Below are 12,161 nucleotides of genomic sequence, written 5' to 3'. Positions count from 1 at the left end.
GAATTCACAACAATTTACTGTTTCACGAATAACTATGTTTCTGTCTCCTACCAAATCTGTTTATTCTTTCAGCCCTATTCTAAAGTCTGCGCCGTCAGACACCATCATATGGTTTGACTACTTATCCTCGGAGGAGCCAATGCAAACCTGAGATAGTGGTCTGTAGTAGTTATGGTGCTTGGAGTGATCCTTTAAATACATCCGGCTTTTCTTGTTAGAGACTTGGATCTCATACTTTTCTACATGTAGTCGAGAAGCTGGAATTTCAATAATATTCCAGTACAGTCAATATTAAAAGATCATTTTGAAATATTCAAAATGTTTGGTGAGATGACTTTTTAGAGTGAGGACTTTTTAGAATGCGGAGTTATGACTAAGGGGGCAGGTTTTAGCCACTTGACCCATATGAACATGTTAACATATCAAAATAGTTCTGCATTCTCTTTAATTTTATTTCAGTTATTTTTGGCAATTAGTCAACTTATTTGTTACTTATTCATACCGATATTGCTTTTCTAACAGTGCCTGTGACTGATGCACAAATCCGTGCCGACAGAGACATTCTGGAGATGGAGACTGGCAACAATGTGACATTTACCTGCTCAGTGGAGCGAGGGACTTCTCCTTCCTTCAAATGGAAACATAACGAGGTGCAGGTGAATAATGTATCCGGATTGTACCAGATCCAAGACTCTGGAAAGATATTATATATAGACAATGTCCAGGCTCAGCATGGAGGAACATACCAGTGTTGGGCCAGCAACCAATTCTCAACCAACATTTTCTTCACTGTCAAGAGCAACATCCTGACCATCACGGTCTCAGGTCAGTCCTCCAGGGGGAGTAATAATCTACTAATAGATTGCATTAAATGTGCATATTTTGTAGGTATTCTCATGGGCTTTAAGAACTGGGGGGAACAGATCCCCCCAGATAATTTTATGGGTTGTATGAAAGAGGGCCGAACCCTCTATCCTTCTACTTAGGTTTGCCATCCGAGCAATGTGCTCACAGCCAGAAAATATAATGATCTCCACTTTTTAAATGTAGAGCCAGGCACTGGTTACAGAGATCTCCCCAACAAGCAGCCGGGCACTACTATATTAAATCTATGGTGAAGCTCTGTGCCCTCCTCTGTGCAGAGCAGAGTGTGCAAGTCAGCATTGATTTGGCTTGGCTCTCGGCACTGCTACCATGTGGGCTCAGCTTGTGAGATGAGTGGTGGCATTACATTCCTCGCTCTCTATACACACACATGGGAAGCATCCATAGGAAGGATGACAAACCAATGCTGACCATGTCTTCTGCCACAGCTACTGGTACAATATGGGGCACATTCAGGATGGGAGGAAAGTGCAGGGGGATAAATAAGATATCAGGCTGGGATAGAAATATGAGGAGATAGGTTGTGGGAGAGAAACGTTGTGTTATGGAGTAAATGAAATGAAAGAGACAGTGATACAAATGGACAGATGTAGGCAAAGGATAGGAAGAAAGCACATTTGGCTAAGGATTGATGAAAGACAGCAAGTGGTCAAATAAAATATTGTGACAAGCAAACATATACTTGCACTTGTACTTGTATTCAGGAGCCGCTTGATCTAGAATACATAAAAGCAAGGAGCTAGTGCAATATTATACAGAAATAATATAAAAGTATATACAGAAGTATTCAACTCACAATTGTGGAGTGGTTGAAGTACCACTCCAAACTATAAGGCACTGGGAGGATCAGCCCCTTGAGGACGTGGGATCCAAATGTAGTGTACTTGATGAACTCACTCAGCCGAAAAGTTGAAGTAAAAGGTATTTTTCTTTATTTCCAAATAAACATTAAATAAGTAATAAAAAATGCTGTTAGAGTAGATAAGATAAAGTCCTTGATATCAGTGGATACACCATCCAAGTTCTATGCCACTGTGTGTTCCAGCTGATCGCAGACTCCCTATACACGTGCCGTTACTTCCGGGTTCAGTGTGCTCCGCCCCACCTATCAGGGCTTTCTCAAGCATGAGGATTGATGATAGTCACCAGTGTGCAGCAAGAGAATGGAGGGATAGACAACAGAGACAAGTGGCAAGGTGGGTCAAAGAGACAAACATGGTGAAGGAATAGGGAGAGAGACATGTGGGAAGTAACGAAAAAGAGAAGGGGAGAGACATGAAAGAAATGTATTCATTTACATTTTTTACAGGAGATGCACACACTACAGTCCCGAAACTCACACTCAGCTGTAGATCCATGACTCCGATAACAGCATTGGTTAGATCTTATAGTATATCTCATGTCAACACTTCTGTCACAGGACATATTACCAGCAACCAATTGTTTACAAGTGTGAATTAACATGTGAGCCACCCATGCATTATACATGTTTCCTCTCTCACACACTAGATAACCTAGTATATTGATTTAGTTTAAAATAATTCACTTTTTCAGGTTTATTTACACACAACAAAACTGAGGTTCTGTTATTATTAAGTTCGTTAACTACACCCATGTAATTGTGTTCAACCTTAATGCATTAACATCCTGCAATATTATCGTATGCAATAATTTACTGTAATATGTTCACATTCCTAACTGCAACTGTATGCAAATTGATGCGATCTTAGTTTTATACTTGTATTGATGTGCTATTTTTAGTACTGCAACCATGATAAACATTAATGCATTGTAATACTGCAATACTATTTTATACCAGTCTATACTATAACATGTTAACATGTCCAACTGCACTGTATGCAAATTGATGTGATTAAAAGCATTTTGAATGAAAAAAAACTGGGAATTGTCAAATGTCAGCAAGGGAATTGCAACTATTGGGCCAATTGGTATTTGCAGTAACAATCACAATATACAACACAAAAACTATAAATCTGACTATAGAAACCCTACCTATAGAAGTTTGAGGAATATTCATTGTTAAAAAACTGTGTGGGGGTTTAGGTGGCAAATTGTGTTTTTCCATTGTCCATGCCCATACACAATAAGTTTGTCAAACTTACAGGACTCCTGAACATATAATGAACAAACTACATATGCAGGCAATGAAACAAATTGTGGACCTAATTGATTATTGAAGGATAGCATTTTTTTGTGTCTGCATTTTATTATTGCTTCTGATCTCCATTTTGCCATTCACACCCAACATTCACATATTACCACCAACATACATCTGGTCCTTTGACATTCATATGTGGTTTTTGTGGAGTATGGATCATTATTTAATGTGCAGTTTGCAATATATATGTGTATTATATGGTGTGGCGCATACATATATATATATATATATATGTATATATATATATTTAATACTAATGTACATTTGGTTGTATGAAATACTGACTGAATGACTATTGACTGAAATAGGCTTCTTAACTTAGCTTAGATTTGAAAAACGTTACACTTTCAATGACATTTCCACAAGGTTAAAATTAAATTAGAACAAACACATGTACTGTCAGTCAAATGTATACAAAACTCGTTGTAAGCTAATTACAGGCAAGAGCCTTCTAGAGAATATTCCAAAAACACATGTGCTGTCAGTTAAATGTATACAAAAACACTTCGTAAGCTAATTACAAGCTCGAGCCATTTAGGGAATATCCCAAACTTAGATATGCAATACATTACATCATGTAACAAGTTAGAAAACCTTTTTGGGAAAATCACACAGGTGGGGGCTGCTTTATAGAGAACAAAATGGCTATTTAACTGAAGGAGAAAGGATAGGACGTTGTCATTCTTTAACATTCATTCATTCAAACATTATTCCATTCTCACTTGCACGCAGAGCATCATACACAAGGACATAAGCTGCAATACTTTGGTAAGATTAATTATTTACTGACTATTTTTGCATTCTGTTACATTCATCCAATACACTTTTATCTTATATTTATTTGAGTCATTGTTTCATTTATTACAATATTATTACAGTGCCGTTTGGGTTTTCCGACACTGAATTATTCTAGTGGTAATTATCATCTAGAATGGTTAAAGAAAACAGTATTTATAAGTAATTTGGAAACGGAAGGGTCTACTCCGTATATAGCTATAGATTGCATAAAGACACGCTAAGCTTAGAATGACCCGGAGTGACCTTTTGTCGGTAAAGGTCCACATCATACCTGAAGCGAGCCATAACTATCAAAATTGAAGTATCACCGAAACCGACAGTTTTCACATTCATATCTGGTTACAATTACATGTTTGTTAGTCCATCCATTGTAAAGCGCTATGGAATTAGTTGGCACTATGTAAATATAATAATAATAATAACATGCACTTACACAAACTACAAACATATCTGGCATTGGTCTGATAGTTTAGATGCAGAGCATGATAAAGCTTACGGCAACTTAGGCACATATTCACGGAATGATATTTTCTGTGACAGCGAATCAAACAGAGGTATTTTCAGACTTTCTGGTCGAATCCCACCCATAGAATGGGAATAAATACCATTGGGAGCAGTGAGAGGGCAGATCTGAGGAAGCCGATTGGATCGGCAAAACATGTCGTTCTGAGTGGTGTCATGCTGTGTATGACGCCATTGCCCCTCCTCCTGTCATTTTTGTTTTAACTGTTGGCAGCTGCCTAGAGTCTACATGTTAGACAGAGGCCCTGGAACCAACAATTTGTTTGGTCCCAATAATCAACCCTACGTGAAGAATGAAAAGGGAGACAAACAGGTAACCTGCATAGCACCTCGTGGGATCTTACTCATTTTCTGTATAGCTGGGGCTTTGTACAAGGAAGAGTTGAGTGTGTTTTAGGGATTAACAAGGATGGAGTGTTTCGAGGGAGGGAAAGGTACAGATACTTGACAATGCCAATGACTAAAAAAAAAAAAAAAAAAAGGCCAAATACATCACTGTTGAAATATAATGCGTACATTTCTACCCACAGAAAGAATTTCTGGAATTCTGGCTTACTCAATCACATTGTTTGTTCTGGTGTTACTTCTGATTATAGCCATACTTCTTTTAAAATATAGACACAAACTACCCATCCCATGTGGTAAAAGGCATCAACCTGAGACCACAGCAGGTAACTGAAATCTTCAAACACCCTATATTGTGCCTGTCTGTTACTCCATAGATAACAGAATTTAGCAGAGAGAAGATTCTCAAATGAAAATGAATTTGGTGACTGCAATACGATAATAAAAAAAATACGTAGGAGCTCAATGGGGGTTTGAGGTTCCTGACTCCTGAGATGTATTCCAATATATTCAGGCTTTCAAACTGATCAATCAAACCTCAAATATACCTCTCCAAAAATATATATGAAAAACATAGATACTATTGAGGAAAGATGAAGAAACACTCTTAAAATGTTCAAATGGCACAGTTGTTAGGCTCTAAATACCAATATAATTGTTAATGTATTAAGTGCTGTTTCAATGGCATTGCACATCATTATTAATATTTAAAGGACTATCAGAATTGTTACAAGTTTGTTACTTCGATCATGTTTCGATCGTGATAAGAATTACAGTCGATGTTATCTCAGTGTCTGTGTTTAGTTTATGCAATTATCCCTAGAGCTAGGGGTGTACACTGCTTTTTGACTACACTGTACTCTGCACTGTAACATGCCATAATGGGCAGCAATGTACCAATGCACACCATTATGGCCAATACTGTAATAATGCACTCCATTTTAGCTTGTACTGTAACAAGGCACGCCATTGTGGCCAATGCTGTAACAGCGCATGTCACTACGGCCAGCACTGTAACAACGCACATCATTTGGGCCAGCACTGTAAGAACGCACGCCATTTTGGCCAGCACTGTAACAATGCATGTCATTATGGCCAGCATTGAACACGTCATTTTGGCCAGTACTGTCACAACACACACCATTATGGTCAGCACAGTATTGTAACAATGCACACCATTATGGCCAGAACAGTAGCATGCATACAGTTATTAGAACAATGCACCACAATGGCCAGTGTTATATTTTAGAATAATACTAATTCGAAGTATTTAGGAAGTGATTTTGTTAAGTCTTCACTCACGTTTTACATTAGTTAAAGCAGTTTTTATTTCTTCTTCTACAGGTGTTGCACACAGTAAACCCCACGTCAGGTAAGTATTGACAAATACTGTAGGTTATATGATCATAGTCACCCGCCACTCCCCCCTTAACAAGACCCATATCTCAGTCATCAATATTTTTACTATTTTTTATCACTTTCCAATCAGTTAACATTACCAAGAGATTTTTCCAGCCATTTGTGTCAAATATTGGACTTTTTTAACACACGCTCTAAACAGTGAACTGTGGTGAATGTGAGGTAGACATTAGTAACATTTAAGCCATAAAAATATACTACATTTAGATTTGATAAATTTTGTTCAAAATGGCTGTCTTTCAACACTCTACACTTTACTAAGTACCTTCCAACTGAAAATAAAATGTAATGGTAACTTAACAGCCATTTAGGTAATTCCATCCCACCACATTCCACAGCCTAGGGGGACGGGAGGAGGGGGGAGTTCTGTGCTCTGTCTAGTTAAACAGCTCTCATTATAATCAATACTTCTATCAGTGCCCAATAGTTGTTGGGCAGACACTAGGGGGACGTCATGGGATTAATTCTGCAAATGTCTTTTATGTTCTGACATTGAACACCCCCTATAGAGATGCTTTGAATGCTCCTCAAAGAGATGTATTGAGTTAATGCACATCTATGAGGAGATGCTGATTGGCGCAGAATATTGATTTGACGCACGTACACACTAGCCTCCCATGATTTACCATGGGATTGATGATCACAGAGACCAGGGCATCAAATTTTTGTCAATTATACATATGTTTTTTTATATTGAGTTTAACTCCTTTGTACTGATGAAATATAAAATTGTGCACATGGGAAAATAGGTTTTATTTTTTTATATTGCTTTACAGAAAATGCAATTATAGAACCATTTTAGTTATTTGGTGGAATGCAATTTGTATCATGTTTTAACATTTTTGTTCAATAAAATGAAGCTTAGGAAAAATATACAAGTAACTTTTTTTACTGCTATACCTTGCTAAATGTTTACTCCTTGTGTTATAATTGTTATATTTACAAGGCACCATAACTACTACATGCTGTTGTTAGGTTGCGGATGCCATCCCCAATTCTTGGTCAAATATTTTTTGAGCGCTTTGACCAAACTGGGGGTCTTTGATTCTCCTACAGCCAGGTCCCTTGCTCAGCTGTTACTAATGCAGAATAGTTTCCTCCATATTTTTAAGAAATGCATTAACTGAGTGGGTCTGCTGATGCAATGACATTAAAATATGAATGCCTATGGGCCTGTTAAACCTTTCCAATGCTTCAATTCACCATGCTCTCACTATAATTACAGGGATATACTGATGTGACTTAGGGTTTGGTGACCCTTAGCCACCTGGTGTGGTGGACATAATTTGTAAGGGGGGTGGACCATGGAATGTCCACCCTCCCTTCTACATTTAATTGTAGTCACAAACTGCCGCCAATACATGTTGGCTGGGGGGGCATTAGGTACCTCCGGGTTTGCACCCGATGGGTAATCGGGAACGGATAGATTGTCAATACCTTTACTGACTGGATAGTAATTAAGGCCCTAGTTAGTAAAACGTTTAACTAAAGTCCACAAGTTCAGTTTTTAATCCTTCCACACATACCAGGCCCTATAGTCTATAATCCTTTCATACGACAGCCTAGGAGGAGGTTGGGATAGGGATCTCAGGGTTCTTGACTTGTTAAAAAATTTGATCAAAAATTGGGAGACCGCAACCACAACCCATTGACACCATAAAACCTACATTGCCATGTAATGGTCATAGTGCCTAGACTGTTCGTTTAAAATAAAGTTAATCATTTCTGGACTTTCTAATTGACAGGATTACTCAGAGACCACGAAATGAAAGTTCCGATGAGGACCAGTTGGATTACCAGAATAGTAAGGACATACTCTTTGGAGGACCGTTTTTTTTATTACTTTTTAATATCTGAAATATATATTTTCTGGGTGACTCATATCTGCTCATATTACCTGTTATACTATTTATTTGCCATAGCTTCCATTTCTCCTAAAAACGATATTATTCTCTAAAATATTGTGTTTTATGATCTATTGGTATTCAATTTATTTTTTTCTGAATAACTCTCATGTTAATCCATTTCCATTTTTGCAGTACAGTTTTTTTTTGTGGAAAGTGACTACATACTGAATACTTTTTTTTTTTTCTAAATTTGAGAATTTTCAAATTAAAACAAATTACTTTGTTTTGCTTTGTTTTAAAAGAATGTGATATCTTCAAATCTTTATACAATTATGATTCTTTAGTTTATTATATTCTGGTAATTAATTTTATTTCATTTCCCAGAATGGAACTTAATGAATATCTTGATTTTTTTTAAAGATTACACAAACATATCACCTGTAAATAATTAAGCCAGCATATGTATGGGTGTCTCATCCTCTCCCTTTAAACGGATTGTATTGTGATTTCTTGCAGTACCCAGCAGGCACATCAATGTGGAAGACAATGTGTCGTACAGTTACCTAGATATCTGCAGCATGCCTCGAAGTAAGTTCTACTGGCGTAAATATTTGTGTTAACGCACACGAATCAACTTTAGAGTTCTTCTTACCCGATAATTATTTAGGAAGAAAATTCTTAGCAAAGAAAACACTTATCACTTGTTTACTTTGCAACACACACTTAAATTAGTCATCTTTACCCTAGCCAATGTCAAATTAACAACAGACATTAGTCAGTTTTAATTGTCATCAGGATAGCAATACAAAAAATACACATTATTGAGTCTATCATGCCCCCAGTTCCCTTGCCTACATCCAAAAATGAATAAAGAAATAAATAACTTCTGTCTAGCTCTCCCTCTCCCTGTACTTAGTTGTTTACATGTTTTATATATATAGGTTGTATATATATATATATATATATATGTTGTGACGTAAACCGAGATTTAACAGAAATCGCTATCATCTTTTCTTCTTTCAGACACTCTGACTCCCAGGAATGTAAGTATCCCAAAGAATTCTGCAATATAATTGATTTAGTGGGGGTTAGTATAAAAAATAATATTAAATGGATACTATAAGCACCAAAAAAACGCTAACTTAAAGAAGTGGTTTTGGTGTATAGATCATGCACCTGCAGTCTCACTGCTCAATTCAATGCCATTTAGGAGTTAAATAATGTTGTTTATGCAGCCCTAGCCACACCTCCCTGCATGTGACGTACACAGCCTAACTAAAGACTTCCTGCGAAGTGAGATCTAGTGTTTAAAAGTTCGTATTTGTGCAGTCAGTTTAATTCAGAATTTCACCTAAATTACCACCTACTAGAGCCTGCACAACCCTCCTGTTTGTGATTAAAATTAACTTAACAGCAGGAGATAAAAACATATAAAGCAAACACACAGAGATGTGTGGGCTAGGTCTTTATAAACAGAAATAGAAACAAAAGTGATTTAACCCCTGCGGAGAATTGAGCAATGAAACTGCAGGGGCATGAGCTATTCACCAAAAATGCTTCATTGAGCTAAAGTTGTTTTGATACCTACAGAATCCCTTTAAAGCTGCTGTTTGTACAAAATCATATTTGACTTGGATCAGGAAGTATTATGAATCGTATTTAGTTTTAGATGTTGCTGAACATAATTGACATTTTTTTTATTTATTGTGCCCTCTGGTTTGTAAAGAGTATTTTTGCACTCACAGACATCTACCTTTCTCACCAAATTGCATATTCCAAAGTTGTACTTCTACATCGGCATTATCACTTATGTTGATATTTGGACTGCATTGATTGGCTGAGCACTTTAGCTGAAACTCCTAGCCAATCAATGCCATCCTTAATTAACTTTCTCATTAGAAATATGATGATTGAGGAACAAGGATCTGTGATTTATGTCATACTTCTCAACAGTTCAATCAACAGTTTGATTTAGAACCAGAGGAGGATACCAGCCGCATCCTAGCACCTTAACTACTACACTGGGATATGGGTGTTATAAGGCTTAAGCTGCTCCTTAAATCCCAGTAATTAAAGATTTTATTTTTGTAAAAAAGTGGTACTTTTATTTGAGACAAAGGATGCACAACTAGCACAAGAAATTGGTGTTTTTATATATATATTGCTGTTCGTTAATACCTTAAAAAGAATATTGACTTAGATTGTTTATGTATACGTTCTTTGCAAATACATTTGGGGATAAAGTACAAACATGTTTCACTGTGTTTTAATATTTTCAACAAATAAAAAAAAAATATTCCAAACATTGTCACAGAAAATAAGCCGTTTGCATCACATACAGTGAATCAAGTTTCTATAAAAAAAAAACAGATGTTTGTATTTAAAAAAACGACACTGTAACCTGCAGGTACGTCCTGATTTGTGACAGCAACCTACCTCTAATTGTTATGAAGTATTACTCTACAGATTGAGTCATGTTGCCTGTGTCACTGTTTAACCCCTTAAGGACACATGACATGTGTGACATGTCACGATTCCCTTTTATTCCAGAAGTTTGGTCCTTAAGGGGTTAATGAATTTATAACCACATGAACGTGAATGTGTCAACCCCAAACAATTTATGAGAATTTTTTCTTACCCTCAAACCCTTGTCCACATCCTTTTGGTCTCATTTTTAGCATCAAACCCTGACCGTTTACATAACCTGAAACCTTGATGTCATTGCTTCCCTTTCCCAACCTCACCCTTAGTCTCAATCTATGATCTAGATTAGTCTTTGCCTTATTTTTAGACTGAAATCTCAAACCTACGGTGACATTTCACAATTTCACCACAATTATTATCCTAAAACACTAACTTCCTTCCATCCTTGACAGTTTACGAGACTAAGGCTTTGATTTCATATTTTTGGATAAGATTTTGAAATGATTTGATATTTTTGATTAACCTTTTTCAACAGTTTATCCAAAAGTCACCAGACGTCACCATTGAAGTCTATGGGAATTTTTGTAGGTTAATAATTTGAAGTTTATCCAAAAATATTAAATCGTTTAGAAAGCTTATTCAAAACTATTAAATCAAGGCCTAGTTTAGTTACCGACTCACATGACCAACAGAGTGCCTTTGATGTTATGGTTATAGAGTTAAAGGGACACTATAGTCACCTCAACAACTTTAGCTTAATGAAGCAGTTTTAGTGTATAGATCATGCCTCTCAGGTTTCACTGCTCAATTCACTGCCATTTAGGAGTTAAATCACTTTGTTTCTGTTTATGCAGCCCTAGCCACACCTCCCCTGGCTATGATTGACAGAGCCTGCATTAAAAAAAAAACTGGTTTCACTTTCAAACAGATGTAATTTACCTTAAATAATTGTATCTCAATCTCTAAATTGAGCTTTAATCACATACAGGAGGCTCTTGCAGGGTCTAGCAAGCTATTAACATAGCAGGGGATAAGAAAATCCTAATTAAACAGAACTTGCAATAAAGGAAAGCCTAAATAGGGCTCTCTTTACAGGAAGTGTTTATGGAAGGCTGTGCAGGTCACATGCAGGGAGGTGTGACTAGGGTTCATAAACAAAGGGATTTAACTCCGAAATGGCAGATCATTGAGCAGTGAGACTGCATGGACATGATCTGTACACCACAACTGTTTCATTAAGCTAACGTTGTTTTGGTGACTATAGTGTCTCTTTAATCTGTATTTTATAAAGCTTAAGAAAATGTATTTATATAATATGTTCTTTGCTGTGAATATTTTCTGATTTTATTTATTTTAATCAGGATGAAAACATCGTAAAATATGCTGCTGTGAAATGCGCACATACTACAAATGATGAACAAAATTCTTATGAAGACATGGCCAACCACTCTCCAGAGATCTATGAGAACTTTAACTCCAAGTAGTATAACAACAACTCTGTATATGGAAAATGTAGACTGGATATTGCTCTATTAAAAAGACACTCTTCTTCCCAAATTAAAAAAACACTCTTTAGTAGATATACTCCTGATGCAAACATACATGCATCTAATTATATGTTTTAACATTGTGGTATATCTAAAAACAACTCTTGCCTGCAGCTTCTGCAACCCTTTTCTAGCTAACTCCGCCCAGACTTTCTGTGGGTGACCAATCACAGTCTTCCCTATGCAATGAGAAGT

General features: G+C 36.6%; 1 protein-coding gene across 2 annotated transcripts in view; it reads left to right on the top strand.

Annotated features, from left to right (window-relative positions):
- LOC134583075 (Fc receptor-like protein 3) overlaps positions 1–12,161 on the top strand; it is a 34,296-nt gene extending 22,135 nt beyond the window's left edge. For both annotated transcript variants that reach the window (XM_063439831.1, XM_063439830.1), the window contains 7 exons: positions 523–825; positions 4,915–5,055; positions 6,074–6,101; positions 7,894–7,952; positions 8,512–8,583; positions 9,019–9,038; positions 11,781–12,161. In XM_063439831.1, coding sequence (XP_063295901.1) covers positions 523–825; positions 4,915–5,055; positions 6,074–6,101; positions 7,894–7,952; positions 8,512–8,583; positions 9,019–9,038; positions 11,781–11,903 — 746 coding nt within the window. In that variant the 3' untranslated portion in view covers positions 11,904–12,161. The remainder of the gene's footprint in view (positions 1–522; positions 826–4,914; positions 5,056–6,073; positions 6,102–7,893; positions 7,953–8,511; positions 8,584–9,018; positions 9,039–11,780) is intronic.

Source organism: Pelobates fuscus, chromosome 13, assembly GCF_036172605.1.
Source record: "Pelobates fuscus isolate aPelFus1 chromosome 13, aPelFus1.pri, whole genome shotgun sequence".
NCBI classification, from domain to species: Eukaryota; Metazoa; Chordata; class Amphibia; order Anura; family Pelobatidae; genus Pelobates; species Pelobates fuscus.
The sequence above is the reverse complement of the archived record's forward strand: the minus strand, read 5'-3'. Positions and strand labels throughout refer to the sequence as shown.